The sequence below is a fragment of the Choristoneura fumiferana genome, chromosome 6 (assembly GCF_025370935.1).
Source record: "Choristoneura fumiferana chromosome 6, NRCan_CFum_1, whole genome shotgun sequence".
Taxonomy (NCBI): Eukaryota; Metazoa; Arthropoda; class Insecta; order Lepidoptera; family Tortricidae; genus Choristoneura; species Choristoneura fumiferana.
Genome location: NC_133477.1, coordinates 10,021,263 through 10,041,088, shown reverse-complemented (window position 1 = coordinate 10,041,088; position 19,826 = coordinate 10,021,263). Strand labels below are relative to the sequence as shown.

The 19,826-nt window shown below is 37.8% G+C and overlaps 1 protein-coding gene and 1 pseudogene across 1 annotated transcript in view; one reads left to right on the top strand and one right to left on the bottom strand.

The window, feature by feature from the left end:
• LOC141428997 (putative inorganic phosphate cotransporter) overlaps window positions 1-17,287 on the top strand; it is a 39,298-nt gene extending 22,011 nt beyond the window's left edge. Inside the window, exons 2-8 of the mRNA XM_074089124.1 lie at window positions 8,230-8,414; window positions 9,356-9,595; window positions 10,345-10,554; window positions 11,649-11,813; window positions 13,308-13,524; window positions 15,187-15,425; window positions 16,277-17,287. Of these exons, the coding sequence (XP_073945225.1) occupies window positions 8,230-8,414; window positions 9,356-9,595; window positions 10,345-10,554; window positions 11,649-11,813; window positions 13,308-13,524; window positions 15,187-15,425; window positions 16,277-16,468 (1,448 nt within the window). The 3' untranslated portion in view covers window positions 16,469-17,287. The remainder of the gene's footprint in view (window positions 1-8,229; window positions 8,415-9,355; window positions 9,596-10,344; window positions 10,555-11,648; window positions 11,814-13,307; window positions 13,525-15,186; window positions 15,426-16,276) is intronic.
• A 127-nt stretch (window positions 17,288-17,414) lies between these two features.
• On the bottom strand, window positions 17,415-19,801 carry LOC141428671 (RAD50-interacting protein 1-like; annotated as a pseudogene).
• Window positions 19,802-19,826: the final 25 nt, after the last annotated feature.

Here is a 19,826-nt window from a genome sequence, read left to right as displayed (position 1 = left end):
TATGTTATACTTTTTTGATATTTCTGTGTAAATAGTAGATTAAAAGTATTATAACCCATATATATTTAGAGTGGCTAATTATTAGCTTTCATTTGATACCCATATTGTTACCCATATTTTTTCATTCCTCCGCCATATTTTTTTTCGCAGACGCCATATTGAAATTTTATATAGCCTATGTCACTCCGACAGTTATGATGAATCCAATGATACCTCATATGTTAAAATCCGTTTAGCCGTTTAGGCTGCAGCGAGGACCAAAAAAATGGACATACATACCCACATACATACATAAATACATACATACGCTCGAAAAACATAACCCTCCTTTGGGCAGTCGGGTAAAAATTAAGCAAGGCTTAAAACCACCAGAACAGTGTTGTCACATCTACTAACTTTTTGGTAGATCTACCTATTTCGCCTCCGTTCTACCTATCTACCACCCTTAGCCACAAATCTACCTATTTTCAAAATATTACAATTGTAAACAATTTCCAACGCGTGTAATGAAAAGTTACTTACTTACTATCGAATTTATCTTGTAATTTCAGCACTTAAAACGGAACGCGTTAATCAAGTGGAGATCCTAACTCTAAACATTTGAGATTATTTAATAAGAATATGGATAAACTAAACATCACGAATAAATAATTTAAAACATTTTATGCGCATTTTTAATCATCAAAAATGGATTAACCTTGAGTTGGTAGATCTACCTATTTTTCATTTCAAATTCTATCAATTTCTACAAATGTTTGTATCCTGTTCCACCGTTTTTCCAAAATTGTATGTGACAACACTGCAACAGAAAACCATTTTGACCCACGTGTATCGCCTAAACCCAAACTTAATTTGTAATGAAACTGCGTAGCGTGCGCCGGAGTCTCGCCAGCCAGTCTAGCGAAGCAGACGCGGCTCTGCCATTGGCCGACGAGCTCGTACGACTCGGGAATGCACCGAAGGCCGGTTCAATAGAAATCGCTGTAAAAACCATTACTTCTAACGAGTTTCTCAATTGCAATTCCAATTTCGGAGCAGACTTGTTGGGAACGTACCATCTTTATGGTGCTAGTTTTTGCCGGCAATACTAATGATGTGCACATGTGCGGCACGGCACGCTTATAATCCTGCTTCAATCACATTTTGGAATTGGACAGTTCTTATAAGAAAACCGGTTAAAAGGACCACCGCAACGAACTACCATTTAAAGTTAGGTACCATCAGCGAAATAATAAGTGGTCTTTTAAACAAGTTCTTATCAAACGAATAAGTCGCTAAAGTCGAACTTTCAAGTTGATAGGCACGTCTATTGGCATTATTGTTTCATGACATGCAAACGATTATCAACTTTAGGGTGGCAGACGACATATTTGGCTGATGGTACATACGACACTTAACTGATTTGTGTTTGATACTCGATGAGTTTACCTCGTAAATTAATTGTTTATTTCAAAACTTACAAGTTAATTTTGATACACTTCCAGTGAACAGATTGACGTGAAATTTGGTATACATAATAATAATAATATGTAAGTTGGATGAAAATGTATATCCAAAAAACTTGAAATTAACGTGAGACTTACTCATATTAGTATATCGGATAATTCGCGTCTGAAATCGAGTTAAATAAGAGAAGGGCTACGGATTAGCCCGAAACAGTCGAGCTAAACTCGATTTCAGACGTGAGTTATCCGATACCTATATTATCATTTAATATCCAAAAAGCTTTTATTAAAAATTAAGTTTTAACAAAAAAAAGTATTTACAGTGTATTTCATAGTGATATTGCGTTTCTTGACAAAGGCAATCATACCTACATAATAATACTGTGAAAATGTTACAAGATATTATTATGGGTTGTGATTTATGCAATAATTAAGATATGTGCCTTGCCGGGTAGATTGCTTGTATCGTTGCAGGTGGTGGGACCTTGCACAAGGTCCGCCCGGATTGCTACCACCATCTTGCTCGCTAATCCTGCCGTGAAGCAGCAGTGTTTGCCGGTGAAATTACTGGCACTTGAGGTATCCCATCTTAGGCCTCTAGGTTGGCAACGCATCTGCAATCCCCCTGGTGTTGCAGGTGTCTATGGGCGGTGGTGATCTCTTACCATCAGGAGACCCACTTGCTCTTTTGCAATCCAGTCGAATAAAAAAAAATCGTGGATACAGACAATACGTGCCTATTTGTATTCAAGTAGCTACCCCAATGTGAACGGAAACCATAAAACTGCTGTGCATCATAACACGAGTAGCGTGACGTCCATGACTCCTCGATATTTAATAGGCTAACGTACGGTCAGCATCAAAAGTAGCTGCATACGTTTGTACTTTGTCGTTTTACAGCAACACTAGTCGCTTTACTTAACACTATACATATTTGACAAATAAATGTGCTAATACGACAAAGTAAAAAAGTGATCTACTACTTTTGATGCTGACTGTACCTACCCATCATAACCTAATCAACAAAAAGTTGGAAAACCCCGACTTTATCACTTCAAAGTTCAATATCTCAAAAACGGCTTAAGCGTCAAGAACCATCGCTAAAAAACCTGATTTGAAATAAATAAAAAACCGCATTCAAATCGGTTTTCCCGTTTAAGAGCTACGGTGCCACAGACAGACAGACACACACACACACACACACACACACACACACACACACACACACACACACACACACACACACACACACACACACACACACACACACACACACACACACACACACACACACACACACACGCACACAGACACACCATAGCGGTGAAACTTATAACACCCTCTTTTTTCGGGGGCTAAAATACATAAATCATACTTAGATAAAAATTATAGGTGCTCAATACTTTTGGCCAAGGCTGTATGTAAGTAACAAAAGTCATCGCTTGGAATGTGTTACAAAAATACCTACTACAATTTTTTTAATTTTTGTATAGGTAGTTTTTTTAAAGCTTTTATTTAACTTGCCTTGTCTGTTGTTGCTGTTGTTTTTGTTGAGTCAAATTTTGCCTTAAATTTCGTGCATATGTAGGTAGATATGTAAGTTAGATGACAATGCAAGTACAGTCAATAAAAAAGCTCGTATTAACAATTTTTTTTAACACGAACCTATTCAATATGATCGATCATCGATATGTTCGATCATTCGATTAGGAGAAAAGTTCAAGGTCTCGCTCGGCAAACACTTCTTCGTGTGCATCCTTTTTTGCTTCTTTTTCTAATATGGTGGTCGTTTCACAGCTTTTATTTAACTTGCAATGTATGCATGGGTCTATATTGACTCCCATAACGTTAAACTTTCGATTTGGTTTACCATACCGTTGTTTGTCATAATCGTTGCGAGTTGAATTTGACCCACTTCCAGTGGTCGGATTGACTTGAAATTTGGTATAATGATGTATCACAATGTGACATCCTGGTGGTCCAGCCAGGATCGTCTTCGCATGATGGAACTCCTCAACGGTTAATGGTAGGTATCGGCTTGAAATTAAGTACGGAAATGTAGTTTAGATGACAACGCAAGTAAGTACAGTCAACAAAAAGTACAGTCGGCCAAAAAGCTAATACAGATTTTTAAATTAGATTTTTAACAAAAAAACTTTTTTGCATTATCGCTTTACTTACTATACTTAGTAGGTAGTTTCTTTGAACGCAAGGGAAAATTCTAAGAATCGAACGTCACTAAAATATGCAGTGGGTTGGAAAGTGCATGTCAGAGTTACGTGCGAGTGTATTCAAGACGCGTCGTTTACCATTACCAGCAATCAACAATTAGTGTGTCAATAGAAACACTAAGTTAACATGAGCTGATAATTACTTAAGTATCCGTTAAGGCTCCACAGCGGGTGAAAAAAGGTTTTCGCGTATTCCATTTGCAGTTTACTTTGTATTACAACCCTACTTATGAAAAGAAAACTGTTGTATATAAAAGTTTAAAATAGCAATAAAAGACAGAAATTGAATAAAATGGACTATCTTACGAGTTTTTTTACAAACTTACCCAATTGTTTACTTCACCTGGCGGAAAATTCAGATGAGAGCAAAGCTGTAACAGAACTCATAAGTTCAATAACAGCCTATTCACTCTAATCTTGAAGAGTTCTACATAGGATCTGCCCAGAAATACCTTCAGAAGATCTGGGTTAACTTTGTCACAGCAAGTAACTTTGCAATCACCGTGTTTAAAAACCACTAAGCTCTAAGCTACCAATTTAACTATATGGCTTCTGGCGGTTTTTATCTTCAGCAAGGGGAGCCTTATATTCGCCAGCTCAGCTACCAATGGCGGCCATTATTGGCTACTGACCTAGTGTATAGCAATTCTAAACGTAAATGCAATGACTGGGAGCGCATTATAGGACCGTGCACATGGTTCCGTCGTCACGCGTCACCGCGGCCGGGCCTCGTAGCCGGGGACAACAATTACTGAGCTCAGACATCCTTTGATTTGATATGTCCGCGCGCATTGTTGTACGAATGAATTAGTGTGTTTAAAACGCCTCAGGTGCACTTACACGTTGACACGTAAATAGGCTTCTGAAAAAAAAACGTGACTGTAGTGACACTATTATTTACCGGTGTTATCACCGAGAAACCCTGAATTAATTCTATTGTTGCTAGGTTCGTTTCTCTCGTACACCATGTGTCAACAAAAAAAGGCATATTATCAAGATACCTGTGAGACCGAGCGAAGGCTAAAACTCGGAAACATCCGTTTTCTCACAAATTAATAAATAAATCATGGGATGATTGACACCAATTGACCTAAGTAGGTAGTCCCAAAGCAAGCAAAGCTTGTGTTACGGGGACTAGAACTAGACAACGGATAAACATGCTTTAAACAGATGGATAAAACAAACTTAAATACATAGGTAATAACTACCCAAGACTCAAGAACAAACATTGGTATTTTTAACTGTTTTTTTAAACGGCGGAGGTTCTCAAGTCGCCGCGTATATATTATATTTGTTTATGTATGACCACGTTTAACTTTTCCATACAAATAATTGCCCCGGCCGAGGATCGAACCTCAAGCTTCTTAGTCAGATTATCTAACTACTGGGATATTCGGTCGGTATTTATTATTTTATTTATAGTTAGTGTAAATCACTAAAACGTTTCAAATTATATAAATACGCAGACAAGATAAATTAAATTAAATTACAACTTAAAAATTATATTAAATCAAATTATAAATTGCGTCGAATCAGATCATAAATTAAATCAATTATGAGGCGTACCTACCGGAAGACGAATTGCTAACAGATCGGTCGGATGCGCTATTCATTACTCACTCAGGCTACTGACCATTATAAGCAAATAGCCTTTTCAATTGCCAGAGCATAACACAAAGGAAATTAGTTAAATTTTATTTTTAAATAGGTATATGCATAAACAAAATATTTAATATCGCTATCGACGGTTAAGAACCAATACCGTCTATCTACCATCTTTTAGCATGATAGTTAGGTGTTATTGATTCTTAACCGTCGATATAATGAGTTAATCACTAATCACTTTTAACTAGTTACTTTACAAAATGTTGGTACAACAATGACGATCAAAACGAGCTTATAAAAAATAATTATTACCTAGGTACCGTCAAATCATGTTTTCCATCACCGTAAAGCGTGTAGTAAATTTAAAATGCAATACCTATCACGCATGAATTTCGAAAAACTCAGGGGTGCAAGCCGCGGATGTGAACCCACGATCCTCTGCTTGAGAAGTCATAGATCAAACCACTAAGCCACCACGGCTTTTTTCAAGTTTTTTTTTGTTTTTGTTTTAAATCTGCAATCAGTCGCCAGACTATAATCAGATGGGTGTATTAAGAATGGCGGTATGTAAATTTAAAGACCAGAGCCTTGCATAACTTAAATAATGTGGTTACTGGTTACGTTTTAATCTTTTACAAGCAATCCTGAAGCTAGAGGATTGGAGTGATTGGTGGGCGAGCGATGTGTTGTTCTTTAGTTATAGCGTTCAATCTCTGTTGCCACGGTTGTCATATTCACAATATTCGTGTATTTCATCGTTCCTTGATCAAAAGTTAAATATTTTTATTGTTATCTAGCCTGGACTGATGTTCCACTGCTGGGCAAAGGCCTCCCCCGTCTCCACCATTTCTCCCGATCCAAAATAGCCTGAGGCCAATCGTCGAGAAATACATGTATCTAGGTCGTTCCGCCATATCCGTCTGGGTCTACCCCACCGTTAAGTCCGTCTAGAGACAGTGATTTTTATATTGTGCTTATTTCAAGTCAGCATTTTTTCTCTTATTTAACATTAACGGTGGGGTAGACCTAGACAGATATGGTGGAACGACCTAGATGTATTTCTCGACGATTGGCCTCAGGCTGTTTTGGATCGGGAAGAATGGAGGAGACTGATCTAGATCAGATTGCTAATTTTATGTTTTTACACGTTCGAAGAAAATTGCTTTTGTAAACTGCTTTCCACAGCTCCGAAACAACCTTATATGTCAATGCATTAACTTATTATTCATTGAATAAATCCATAAAAAATGCTGTTTATTTAATACAGTTACATACCTACAACTTATTTATTGAATACAGTTCTTTGTCCTTTCTGGATGCCGTTGCCGCTCTCCTTACAAGTCTAACTCAAACATGCTTTGTTAAAACATGTAAGTTCCTTAACCGACACTGGAAACTAAATACCTACCAATGTACACTTGACTAAATGTTTGCTAAATGCATTCCTGCCTGTGTCAATACGAAAGTTGTGATAAAGAAATATTCAGCACAAGTATTTGTCACGCCATGTGAAACTGGCCTAACTTGATACGGAAGACAATTCGTACAACGAGAGGCGGTTGCTTATTTTTAAAATAGCAGAATGTCCAAAGTCATGTGACTGGGCAGGACGTACAACTAATGTAGGTATATTCAAGTAATTGGTATTGTATAGTGCTTAAAATTATAATACGTATTTATTTAGAACGGACGATTCATCAGATATACCCATAATTATAATTATATCTTTGTAGCAGGAAGAGGGAATGTGGAAGCGTTCAGACTTGAAGGTTGCGATTTATTTCTAAATGATGCAATCACGTGGTTAGACGCAGCCGACTTGTTATTAAACTAATGACGCCCACTTTTTGCTAGGATTTGCATTGGTTACTTTCTAGCAGTTAAGTAGGTACGTTTCTGAAACACATAAGTAATTATCTACTAGGTAGTAAAGCTGTAAACTTTGTCAAGGTCATATAAATAGGTATTAATTAAATACATGAATTATTCAGACGCGGTAGTAAATAAATCAGTCTTTCCAATTGGTTAGATTGAAGACCAGACTAGTCTGACCAAAAAAAAAACCGTATAATAGGTATTCCTTTATCTGGAAAAAAATCTCGAATATTTAATATTATTTAGTGGGGTCAATCCTACTTCTGATACCACCATGGATTATCTGTGAAAATTATGTAAAGGTCACGCCTTTATTTAAATGTTCCATTACAAAAAAAAATGGTTGCAAAAGAGGACAGAAGGTTTTGAACTTTTTCAATAACGTTTTGTAACTTTTTTTACCGCTAAATGGTCTTCACACATGTAAAAAAAACGTAAGTCCCACTAAGTAAAAGATGAATTAATTTAACAATAATAAGAAATCATAATTCCGAAAAAAGTACCAGGGGATCATACATGAATAGGAGGCCTAAGCTGATTTGGAACAGGAAAAAAATCCCGTTGTCCAAACTAGTCTGGCCATCAATCTAGCCAAATGGAAAAGGCTGAATAAAACATAAGCACTTTTCAGGCGCATTCTATGGAGCGCTACTTTATTTTTCAACTATTTGACTAGGTATTTGCCTTCTCTATGGAAGGAATGTTGTAATGTACAGCCAAGGTTTAGAAATGAGCCAATATAGCAAAAATAAAAAACATCCTTGAGCCACCGAACACTAGGCTGCTCCTAAATAGGTGCATACTAGGTTAATGTAAGTCGACGGGTAGCAGTTACGTTTAATCTGTTTTAAATTACTAAGCTGAGGATAACTGCAAAACTTCTACTAGCAGAGCAACTCCCACATGGACGCCGTTTAACTTGCAACATTAAATTGAATGCGAGAAAATTTGTCATTGGTACTTTTACGCAGTTAAACGGATTCCTTATGGAGCTTCTCTCGTAGTGGAAACCCAGATTCATGATGTCATACTTTCGAACTGATGTTGTAATTGAGTATTTACTTTCTTTTCAGTGTTCTTCGTACCGCAAAGATGGGTGATGGCCATAATGGGTTTCTTGGCGGTGGCAAACGCCTACACGATGAGGGTTTGCCTCAACATCGCTATCACTCAGATGGTGAAGCACCGCAATCTCTCAGTGGCTTATGTATCCGGTTCCTGTCCTGCCGATGTCGAAGATACTATTGAGGAAATAGATGTGAGTCACTCAGCAACTTCAAAGTCTTTATTCTACTTTGATTTGTAAGTTTAAAAGAAGTCTGCGGACTAGAGTCAGCCATTGATCTAACCAAAATCATATCATAATGTTATTAAAAAAGAAACTGAATCGATAACTTCCTCTTTTTTTTAATCGGTTTAAAATATTGATAGTGTTTTATTGTGAGAATCTCAACACCATACTGAAGGTGTTTTTCTGACCATTATTTTGAGTGTATTAGTATTGAGTAGTATTGAGTAGGTACCTAAGTCTCATTGGAAGACTCGATGGCCAAATTCATCAAACATTTCTCCTGCTATGCCCTGACTTTTTAGGACGTTAATAGCTACATCAATTAGGCATCTTAACGCTAAGTTGAAGAAGTTAAATACCTTGCTGAGATTGATATTAATTCATGAATTAAGTAAATCAATCACCTAATTTCTCTGCGACTACGCGTGCAAGATAGCGACAGCTACAACTGTGCGTCAGCGTCTATTTCTATTTTAATATTTTTAATGTCCCAATTTAATTAAGTAATAATTAACACAACACTACACAAGAAGCTAACGCGTTTCAGATTCTAAACGAGTTTATTATCAAAAGCTACACACGGGGCATGGCCGTTCCTAATTCAAACAAATGACGTACCTACTAATGCATGAAGATGTAGGTACATTGCAGAACCGAAGAAAGTGGCAAGTTTCGCACAGAAGTAGCTGTTTTATACATGTAGTCGCGAACTAAGGCTTATGAAGTATTTCTAGTACATAGGTAGCAAAGATATTTTAACAATTTTAAAAGCAGCAGTAATATTCACAATTTTTAAAGTTAGGTATTTTTAACGATGTTGAAACTAGAGTTTTGGTACTTGGTTATTGATCTAATCAAATATTCTAATCAAACTTATTACCACTTTGACGAAGGATTTACTTTTTCAGAATTCCGGTGGTTTCGAATGGGACGAAAAGACTCAGGGCCTAATTCTTAGCGCATTCTATTACGGCTACATAGTAACGCACATGCCAGGAGGATTGCTAGCGGAGAAGTTTGGAGGAAAATACTCGCTGGGCTTCGGTATTCTCAGTACAGCTGTCTTCACGCTTTTTACTCCATGGGCAGTGACTGCAGGCGGCGCGGAGGGGCTCATAGTTTTGAGAGTCTTGGAAGGACTTGGAGAGGTAAGAATCCTTCTCAATTTCAAACTAAGCTGTAAAATAAAATACCACATGCTCATGTCACCGCATGTAGTCATTTTAATCACAAACGAATTTGATCACAATCATATTTAAAATATTCGCATTGTGCTATTGACATCTCTATCACTTACGCTAGAAATGAAATGTTAAGTCTCTCTTTTACACATGCAAATATTTTGGTGAGTTGCCAAGTGAAGTGCCGGCATTATGCATAAATACGAGTATACGCAAACGTTAAAGATTTAGTAATGACAGCTGTCAGAATATCGCTTGGTGGTGGTCTGTGCTTTGTTGATTTTGCGGGTAGGTCATTAAAAGACATAATGACATGGATCTTATTTACAAATAAACAGGCATTCTTGAACGATCAAGTAGCATTAATCACAAGTCTGCATCGGCCTTTACCTATAGCTTATAAAATGGTGTTTTCGAGTAAGTGCCTTTGTATCAATGTGGTCATTTGGTTTCTTAAATTCTAGTTTTTTAAAAGCGATTTTCAATAAATGACTCTTCAAGATTTTTACCCTTTTTCTAATCTAATGCTAAAATAAACGCTCTAGGTTGGCAACGTATCTGCAATACCCCTGGTGTTGCAAATGTTTATGGGCGGTGGTGATCTCTTACAATCAGGAGACCCACTTGCTCGTTTGCCTTCCAGTCGTATAAAAAAAACAAAGAAAAACGCAATACGGACACCACGTTGAAATCTTTATACATTTCTTTTTTTACAGGGGACCACATTTCCCGCGTTGAATGCGATGTTGGCTCGCTGGGCGCCTTTGTCTGAGCGTGGCCGAATGGGCTCACTCGTGTTCGGTGGCGCTCAAATAGGCAATATTGCTGGCACCTACCTATCCGGACTGGTCATGAAGGAGACCAGAGAATGGCAGTCCGTGTTCTACTTATTTGGTGCTATCGGCATATTGTGGTTCATATTGTGGGTAAGTTCGCTTCTTCTGCCGCAAAAGATAAGCGTTTGCAGATGTAGGAATTCTGACATACTTAGTTCTTCCTGACCCAAACCCCCGTTCAAATTATATTACGTGGAACTGAGACCTTATTGTCTAACGCACTTGAAATAACGATCGTTTTCACCACTTCTTTCTGTCACATGGTATAAGACAAGGGTAAGGAAGAGACGGTGAATGTGATCGCGAACGTTAGTGCGTTAGACTATACGGCCACCGGTTTTTCCAGTTTACTGTAACTCGTAGCTGCATTATTTTGTGAATAAACCACACCCAATTGTCTGTAAAATAAACAAGACTGATGAAAGTTGAACGTTGAATGAAAAAAAAAAGATGTAAAACTTTCACGGTGCTCAATTTGTTTTTAAAGAACTGCTTAATCTGCGCTTTTTCGAGTTGAATAATTACTTAAGTCTCAAGTCAAATAAAAATCATTACTCTTCCTTTGGCTTTGCCGTACTTGAGTAAAAAGTACCGACTAAGAACAGCTACATGAGACCCGGTAGAAAAGTAGGTACGTCTAACAACTACTATGTAAGCTGATTTGCGATGTTTGATTGTATTATTGTGTGCGGTGCAAATGTATGCACACGGCTAGATTAGAAGTATTGCTGGCCTTACTTCGCCGTTCGGTGAACTCCGTCTTTACTTTTTACAAGCTTTTATTTTGCTTTCAACATTTGTTTGTTAGTCATAGTTTGGAGCGTAAATCTAGTGATAATAGGTACAATAATCAGGTAGTGGAGTTCTGGTTTTCCGGCCAAGATCTTCTCCGGCGCAGAGCAGACTCTTTTAAAAAGTACAGTCAGCAAAAAAACTTGCATTAAATATATATTTTTTAACAAAAAACTTTATTTTTGATCTGAGATAACAGTGAAAAAACTACCTACCTCCTCTTCGTTCGTCGGTTGCTACCCGCTCTTAGCTTTTTGTAAGCAAATTCGAAGAAAACATCTCGCTTTGCGATACGAAATAATACGAATTATAATATACAAACACAAAACACATGCGCTATACATAAATAATTACCATTATAATTGAAGTTTAAACATTGTATGTTTTTACAGACGTTGCTGTGTTACAATGATCCCGAGTCCCATCCTTTCATTTCTGATCAAGAAAAGAAGTTTTTGGAGGAAGCTTTGGGCAGGCACCGAAGCAGTGAACCCTCTTCTATCCCGTGGAAGGCCATCGTTATGTCCGTACCTCTGTGGGCCCTCGTTTGCGCTCAGGTTTGTATTAACGTATTTCATGTACACTGACGAACAATAGTAAAGATTCGTTTAAGATAATGCTGGTATAGTCAAGATAACTTTTTGGAAAATTATCTAAGGCCGCTTTTACACCTGGGCGCTAGATGATGTTATGTGAATGCGACTTAATATAAATCATTAACGACTTGTTTGCGATAATGCTGGCTTAACGATTGATATCAACATTTTAGAAAAACATCCAGGATTTAAAATAACCGGACCAGTTAGCTAGCTAAACTCGCGTGGAGAGGATTCCGTACTTTCCTAGTTGAAGTTGGACTTTCCTAGACAATAACGAATTCTTCCTTTTAATGTAAATACCGTACATTACCGGAGCATTGACTGTCAGCTGACAAACAGAGACATGCAAGTGATCCTATAAGAGTTCCGTTTTATCATTTAAGGTACGGAACCCTTATTAACACGCAATCAATGATTTACAGTAGGTACGTCCACTCTCAATCAAGCTAAATGCATAAATACAAATTTTAATAATTTCTTGGCGCCTACCTTTTGAGAAAGGTTCTACAATGCTATATATAATTTCTTTGGCTGTACCATGGATATTAAACTTCTGTTTTTCGTTGAGTAACGAGCCGCGTCGATAAATTGTAGGTATAGTTTTCCTATTCCTGTCGGTCTAATTGCTACTAGATTTCCTCTATTATTGTTTAATATCGAGAAAAGCCATGATAAGGAACTAAGATCTTCTTTTCACATAAATAACCAATTAAGTGGTTTAGCCTTCCGCTTCTTCGACCTTTACAGCTCTGCTACTACGGCTTGTATTTACTTAAGTAGTAATAACTAACATTTACAGTTACCTATCGTTATTATAGTGGATTCATGATGATTTAAAGACGAACATTTTTAAACCATTCTATCATGCGAGATTGATTCAAAACGTAAGCCTATTTTATATAAAAAAAAGTAATGAAGCCATATAACACTGTGTTCATAATAATTTCCTAATATCAAAACTAAACGCTTCTCTTGGTGATTATAACAAGGAATCGACTGAGGGCGTAGCTCCTTCAAGCTTCAAGCAGCCTGAGGAGGCACAATAATAATATAATACGTAATTAATTAATTCTCGGGACAAATTACACCAATCGACCTAGCCCCAAATTAAGCAAAGATTGTACACTTTTACTGTACAGTAGGTACTTAGTTTACGTTAAAGGCGTCGCAAGGGGTAGCAGGGAGGGGCAGTGCCAAATGTAAAGCAACCAAACCAAAGTCCTTGACTCTTTGACTTGACTTGCATGATCGATCAAGGCTCGTACTACAACTCAAAAGCTACATGTACTCTCGACTTTACCTACAATTCATACTTTTCTCATTCTCCATATCTAAAAATGTATAAAAATACAAAAAAGATAAGTAGTCTTGAATCATGTTCATTGTGGTGAACATTGACAAATTAAGGGTAGAAATGAGTTTAAATGTTTTAATGAATAATTTTCTCCATAGATTGGGCATGACTACGGATACTTTACGATGGTAACAGATTTGCCGAAGTACATGACAGGGGTGTTGAAATTCGACATACACAGGACCGGTATGCTTGCGGCGCTACCGTATCTCGTTATGTGGATATGCTCCATAGTCTTTGGATGGATTTGTGATAAGATCGTCAAGAGGAAGTGGATGACGGTCACCAATGCCCGGAAAACCTTTACTACCATTGGTAAGTAATAATAAATTAATAAAATGACGGAAGAGTCGTGTCGGACATCCATGAGGATGTCGACATAACTGCTTGTCGATTTCAAATCGTAAATTCAAAATCCAATACTCATACAAGCTTCTATATTTTAAATACCCTACGTACAGTCAAGTGCAAAAATAAGTATCTATTCGAATAATTTATTGAATCAGGCGTTACTTTGCGGAGGTCCATTTCAATTAACTAAAAGAATTTCCTTGCTCACCCGCGACCTTACGATAGCTAAGCTTATGCAAAATATGCAGTAGTTAGTCTAACAACTGGTAGCATGGTGTACGGTTGTGTCACTCTGAAGATGAACTCTGGTTGAGTTCGAAACGCGTCAGTGTAGTGTGGTGGTGGTGATAGATGGTTTGTGTGATTTGTGTGTGTTCTTACAGTGTGGAGGTGGAGGAACTGCATGAACACGCATATTTTGCATAAGCTTAGCTATCGTAAGGTCGCGGGTGAGCAAGGAAATTCTTTTAGTTCATTAAATAATCTATTCGAACCACTCAAAAATATATGTTAGGTATGTTACTACGGCCCTTATTGCATCGGAATAAGAGTCTGTGGTCACGTACCTTTTTTTGAAACTTTGAGTAAGTTCATCTTTTTACACTTGACTGTACCTAGTTAATCTTGATCCACTTCCAGTGGCTGGATTGACTTCAAATTTGGTATACATAATGTAGGTTGGATGACAAAGCAAGTAGGTACCATCAGCCAAATATGTGGTCTACCACCCTAAAGCTGATAGGTAATCGTTTGCTTTGCATGTAAAAAACAATAATGCCAATAGACGTGTCAGTCAACTTGAAATGTCGACTTTAGCGAACTTTAGGAACTTGTTTGTAAATTGATAGACTATACTTATTTGGCTGAGGTACCTACAAAAAAAGGACTGTCAGCAATAATGCTCGAGTATTTTTCTTAACAAAAACTCATTTGTAACTGTCATTCTATTGGAAAACGTTGAATCGACAGATACGGAACACAATGCATTATGAAATTGAACTGGGATGGTACAGTCAGCACAAAGAGATCGATTCCAAAGGCAAAAGTTATAAAAAAAATAATGCCTACCCTATATTTTATTGCTTCAGTATTAATGGCCGCTGCACACCAGATGCGTGTGCGTGAGTGACGTGACACGCACACGCACACTTGTAATGTATGACACTGCAGAGAAAGATGCCAGACCAGATGCGTGGCGTGCGTACTGGCATCTTTCTATTCTATATTACAAATGACGCGTGTGCGTGTCTGCCACGACATGTGGTGTGCACGGCCTTAAGGCAGGTATATTTTTCTAATTTTGGCCGAATTGATATCTTTGTACCTACTCATAGCCTAGGCCCAGATACAAATCACGTGATGTACTTTTTTTGCCTTATTCTTATTGCATTCTCTAGTAGGTACAAATTGTAATTAGGTATCATCAGCCAAATAAGTGGTCTATCAATTTTAAACAAGTTGCTATCAATATATATGTCGCTAAAGTCGAACTTTCAAGTTGACATACACGTGTTTTGGCATTATTGTTTAATGACATGCAAACGATTATCAACTTTAGGGTGGTAGACCACATATTTGGCTGATGGCACCTTAACTTAATAATTACATATACGTTTCCTTTTTCAGCGTCCGTGGGCCCAGGCATTTGCATGATTCTGGCTTCATACTCTGGCTGCGACACGACCACAGTGGTGGCCTTGTTCACGGTATCCATGGGTCTGATGGGAGCATTCTACCCTGGGATGAAGGTCAACGCCCTAGACTTGAGCTGCAACTATGCTGGGACCATAATGGCAATCGTGAACGGACTGGGTGCTGTTACGGGGATCATTGCCCCGTATTTGGTGGGACTGCTGACACCCGATGTAAGTTAAACACAAAGGAAACTTTGTTGTTATAGTTGTCTTTGGCAATTCGCGCACTACGTGGCCGCGGCATGACGTGCTCGCAACGACCAGAACTAAAGAAACTATTATGAATATGAGGCCAACTGGCTGCTTCTTCAGGATCTCCTCAAATCTATATCAAAAAACTCTTTATGTCCATGCAATACGGGCGAAAAAAACGTCGATCAGCTCGGCCGACGCGAAAAGACGTTTACCGGCGGGACGACGTGTTCGATAGATGTGGGGAGACCCTTAGTTAATCTGGTCGTTGCGGGCACTGGTTGTGGTCTTGGCGTGGCTGTCTAGTGCACGAGGTGCCTTTATCAAAATAAATATCAGGCCCTAAGTATACTACGAAGTGCAAAATTCGAACTTCGTAACCTGCTGCCCCGCTAACGCAACATACCTTGTAATCTGTGTAAAGCTCAAGTCTTGCGTACAATATATCGAAATTGAACATAGGACGAACACAACGACTTATAGTCGGCCACCTGAATTATTTTTAATATTGGCTCTATGCAGCTTTTTATACATTTCCTTATTACTTTTATGTATTTAACCCCCGGCCCAAAAAGGGGGGCGTTATAAGTTTGACGCAATATCTGTCTGTTTGGCATCGTAGCTCTCAAACGGAAGAACCGATTTCGATGCGGTTTTTTTATTTAGTTAGGTTAGTTTTAAATTGCGATCCAGTATTCATGTATTAACTGCATTACAGAACATGTAGTTTTTTTTTACACAAAACTGACCGTGATTGACCCCTATCTCAGCTGATGTTAAGTGCAGATGAGGTCAAATACAGAATACTTACAAGTCATGTTATCTTTCAGAGCACATTAGTGCAATGGCGTCTAGTCTTCTGGATCACATTAGCAGTATTCATCGTCACAAACCTAGTGTATGTAGCGTGGGCTTCCGGCGATGAACAGTGGTGGAACAGTTCCTCCCAGGACCCGAGGCGGCGGCAGAAGATAGAGGCCGGCGACTCGTCTCGATCAGTCAACGCAGAGGTGATATTGTAATAGAATAGTACAGCAATCGGAGAATACAGGAAACTAGCACACTGAGTTGATTGAAGTGTGTAATTGTACAAATAAGTTTTACTTATCTGTACATGCAGATACAGTACAAACCCCAAGATCAACATGAATGTTGGAAGTTGGCGGTTCTAGAAAATATTTGAACACTTGAGTTTTAAGATTTTTTTGATATTGGTCGCTCAATCAAAGTTGTCTTGTGTACTGAAGCTCGTAAATCGTAAAAATATAAACTGAAATGGAGATTCTTCAAGGTGTGTGAAGATGTAGGTATTTTTAAGCTATATTTAAGTATACTATTATAAATAGGTATTTTAGAAAGTATTATAAGATTTATCGATGTGTTTCCAAAAGAATAAAAGTACAAAACATAAAATCAATCATCAATCAGTAAACATTTGTACCACTACCATGTACGAATGGATATTCTGCTGCACTGATGTATTAAACTGCTGGCTATGATTTGATCATCACATTTTACATTAAAAATCGATAAAAAAATGTACAAAAGTGTAGAAGTGAACAAATTTTTTTTGTTATTGTAATTAATGATATTGAATGTTTTTTGTAATGATGATGATTAAATAAAATAGGTACACATAAAAGTAAAATGAAATAAACTCTGATAAAACTGACTGCCTAAGTAAAGTTACATAAAAGCTTGTTAGTAATAGGTACTTAATAAGTTTTAAATGACAAAAAAGGGATTTACTTTCAAAGCTATTTTGTTCACACTATTCCTAATTGAGCGATTTTTAAGAAAACGGCTGTGAACATAATTATTTTACACCTATATTTTGCCTTAAATGTGCATTTGTGCCATGGTTTTTGTTTGTAGATACAATGAATGTGCTTAATGAGTGTATGGTGTGTGTACATGTTAAATTAGTAAAATTGTTAGAAAAATAATAAACTTATTTCGTTAAATAAAAAAAGTTTTATTAATATCAACACAACTGTCATATTTATGAAATAAATAATGAACAACATTTTAACTTATATATAAGAATGCAGAACTAATTTTATAAGACATGATTAATTTACCCGACCCATATTTTATTGTTAATAACGCTTTTCGATTAAATAAAATTTGTGCTTAAATGCAAGAGGAAATCTCTACTTTTCCTCAATTTCTACTTTTCTCAGGCATCAACAAAAACTTAATTTCAATAATTACTATAAAATTTAATAAATAATATAACGAATCTATAAAATTTAGTCAATTATTAAATTAAAAAAAAAACGCAATATAAAAATATAATCTTTACTTCCCTTTCTACTATGCTATCTATATTTAGATTAGCATCAAGATTCTGTGACGTTACGCAATTTTTCGACGAATTTGGTGGTATGCGGGGGGAGGAGGCGACGGAGGAATATCCCGCCGGTGCAGTGATTGGCAGGTTTTTATGTCAGTGACATTAGGCTGTGAGTATTTCCCCGGTAATCCACGTGTGGCTCAAGTAATAAATAAAGCAGTTTGTCACATGGTATCATTTTTCATTTCACAATCAAACTCCCTTATATAAAGGCAAAGCTTGGGTTGGTGCCATATATGGTGAAGCACGAATCATGGAATAATGAACTAGGTTCGATTTACAGCCCCAGCTATACCTACATTTTCTGTATTTTTACACGGTTAAATTACCTTCACCTGTAACTACATATTTATGACTTAACGTAATCCTTGAACTTGAATTTCACCCACCAATATTACATCAGGTCATTCTTACCTCAGGCTAAAACGATTCTAAAGGCCATCATCCTCAGAACAAGTCCATTACAGACCCGGCTCCTGCGTCACTAAGGTCTGTCCTCTGGTTGAGTATCCTTAGAGCCTCAGGCGGTTCAATCACGCGGATTCCCTGGTTCAGTAGGGTCTCCTTCGCCGCTATAGAAGGTTTCTTTACCTGCGCACGAAGGCAACGCGCGTCATCGTATTCCATGTTTAGTAGTTTGCAGGATTCTAGTAATCTGGAATGTTCGATGTGAGCTTTAGTTCGACAATAAACAGTAAATGCGGACGCCATTATTAACACATTCGGCCCCAGAGACTGGTCTGACTTTTTAGTTCTTACTCCTATGCCAGTGACACGTATTTGTGACTACTATGGGATATGTGTAGGCATAGCGTAAGAGCTAAGTGGATCGTTGCCGGGCCAAGCGTGTTAAGTAAAACCTTATAAATATTTTTGGAGTCCATAAATAGAAAAAAGCGATCTTAAAATAAGTCACTCATCAAGACAAAACAACTATCTAAAATTAGAGCTTACTTCCGGCAAGTAGTTGATCTCTGAGAAGCACTTTTATTGGGCGGTGCGAACGCTGGCACGAGGTTCCGTTTGACGTCGTGCGTGAACTGCATAGTGCCGCCCGTGTTGAACCAGCTTTCTAGCACCACTTCCTATATTGACGATATGAATAGTAATACAGTAAGCCTGTGTATTTAAACTAGCGGCCCACCCTGCTTCTCGCGGGTGTAATTTGAAAAAAAAAGGTTTTTTTTATTTTTCAGAGAACAAATCCTAAAGATATAACAAGGTAATAAGAAATTAAATAACTAAATGAAAATTAAAATTACATCATCATCATCATGTCAGCCGAAAGATGTCACTGCTGGATATAGGCCTCCCGCAAGGCTTTCCACCCAGACCGTCTTGTACTTTCCGCATCCATCGCGATCCCGATCTTAACCAGGTCGTCGCTCCATCTTGTTGGAGGCCTACCGACAGCTCGTCTCCCGTTCGAGGACGCCATTCGAGAAAAATTACATGCTTAAAACTAAATTAATCTAGAAATGGACCCGTGGCATTGTGCCAAAAAGGCTGGCAGCGTGTCCTCGATAAATAGTTACGCTAATTCTTTGAGTCAATAGCCACCGGCCCTTAGGTCTACAGTTATTATAACTGGCACTTTTGATTCTGACTGAAGAGTAAATAGCCATGCTTCTTTTCATTTCTCGAACGCAAATTATTTTTGTAAGACGTATGACTTACCTCAAATATGTAACCGTCCACGTTTTCAGCCAGGCATCCTCTAAGTCTCACTGATAAGGCTGGCGCCAGCCTCGCGGAGCGGTAAGCGAGACGAGCACATAACGCGAAAGAGCCGGCAAAGTGGCCCTGACACGCACAGAGCGTTTTCTTCCCCACCAGCATCGCGTGCCATCTGTCAAAATAGTAATTTCATTACCAAGCTTGTCCCGTTCTTACCGACAATCCTTATGTAAAATGGAGGTTTATTGACAGGTGAAATATCAGTTAAATGGGTCGATCAAATTTATTGAATCAGGCGTTACATGCCAAAGATGTCAAACATCATGATTCTAGTACCAACTATGCAT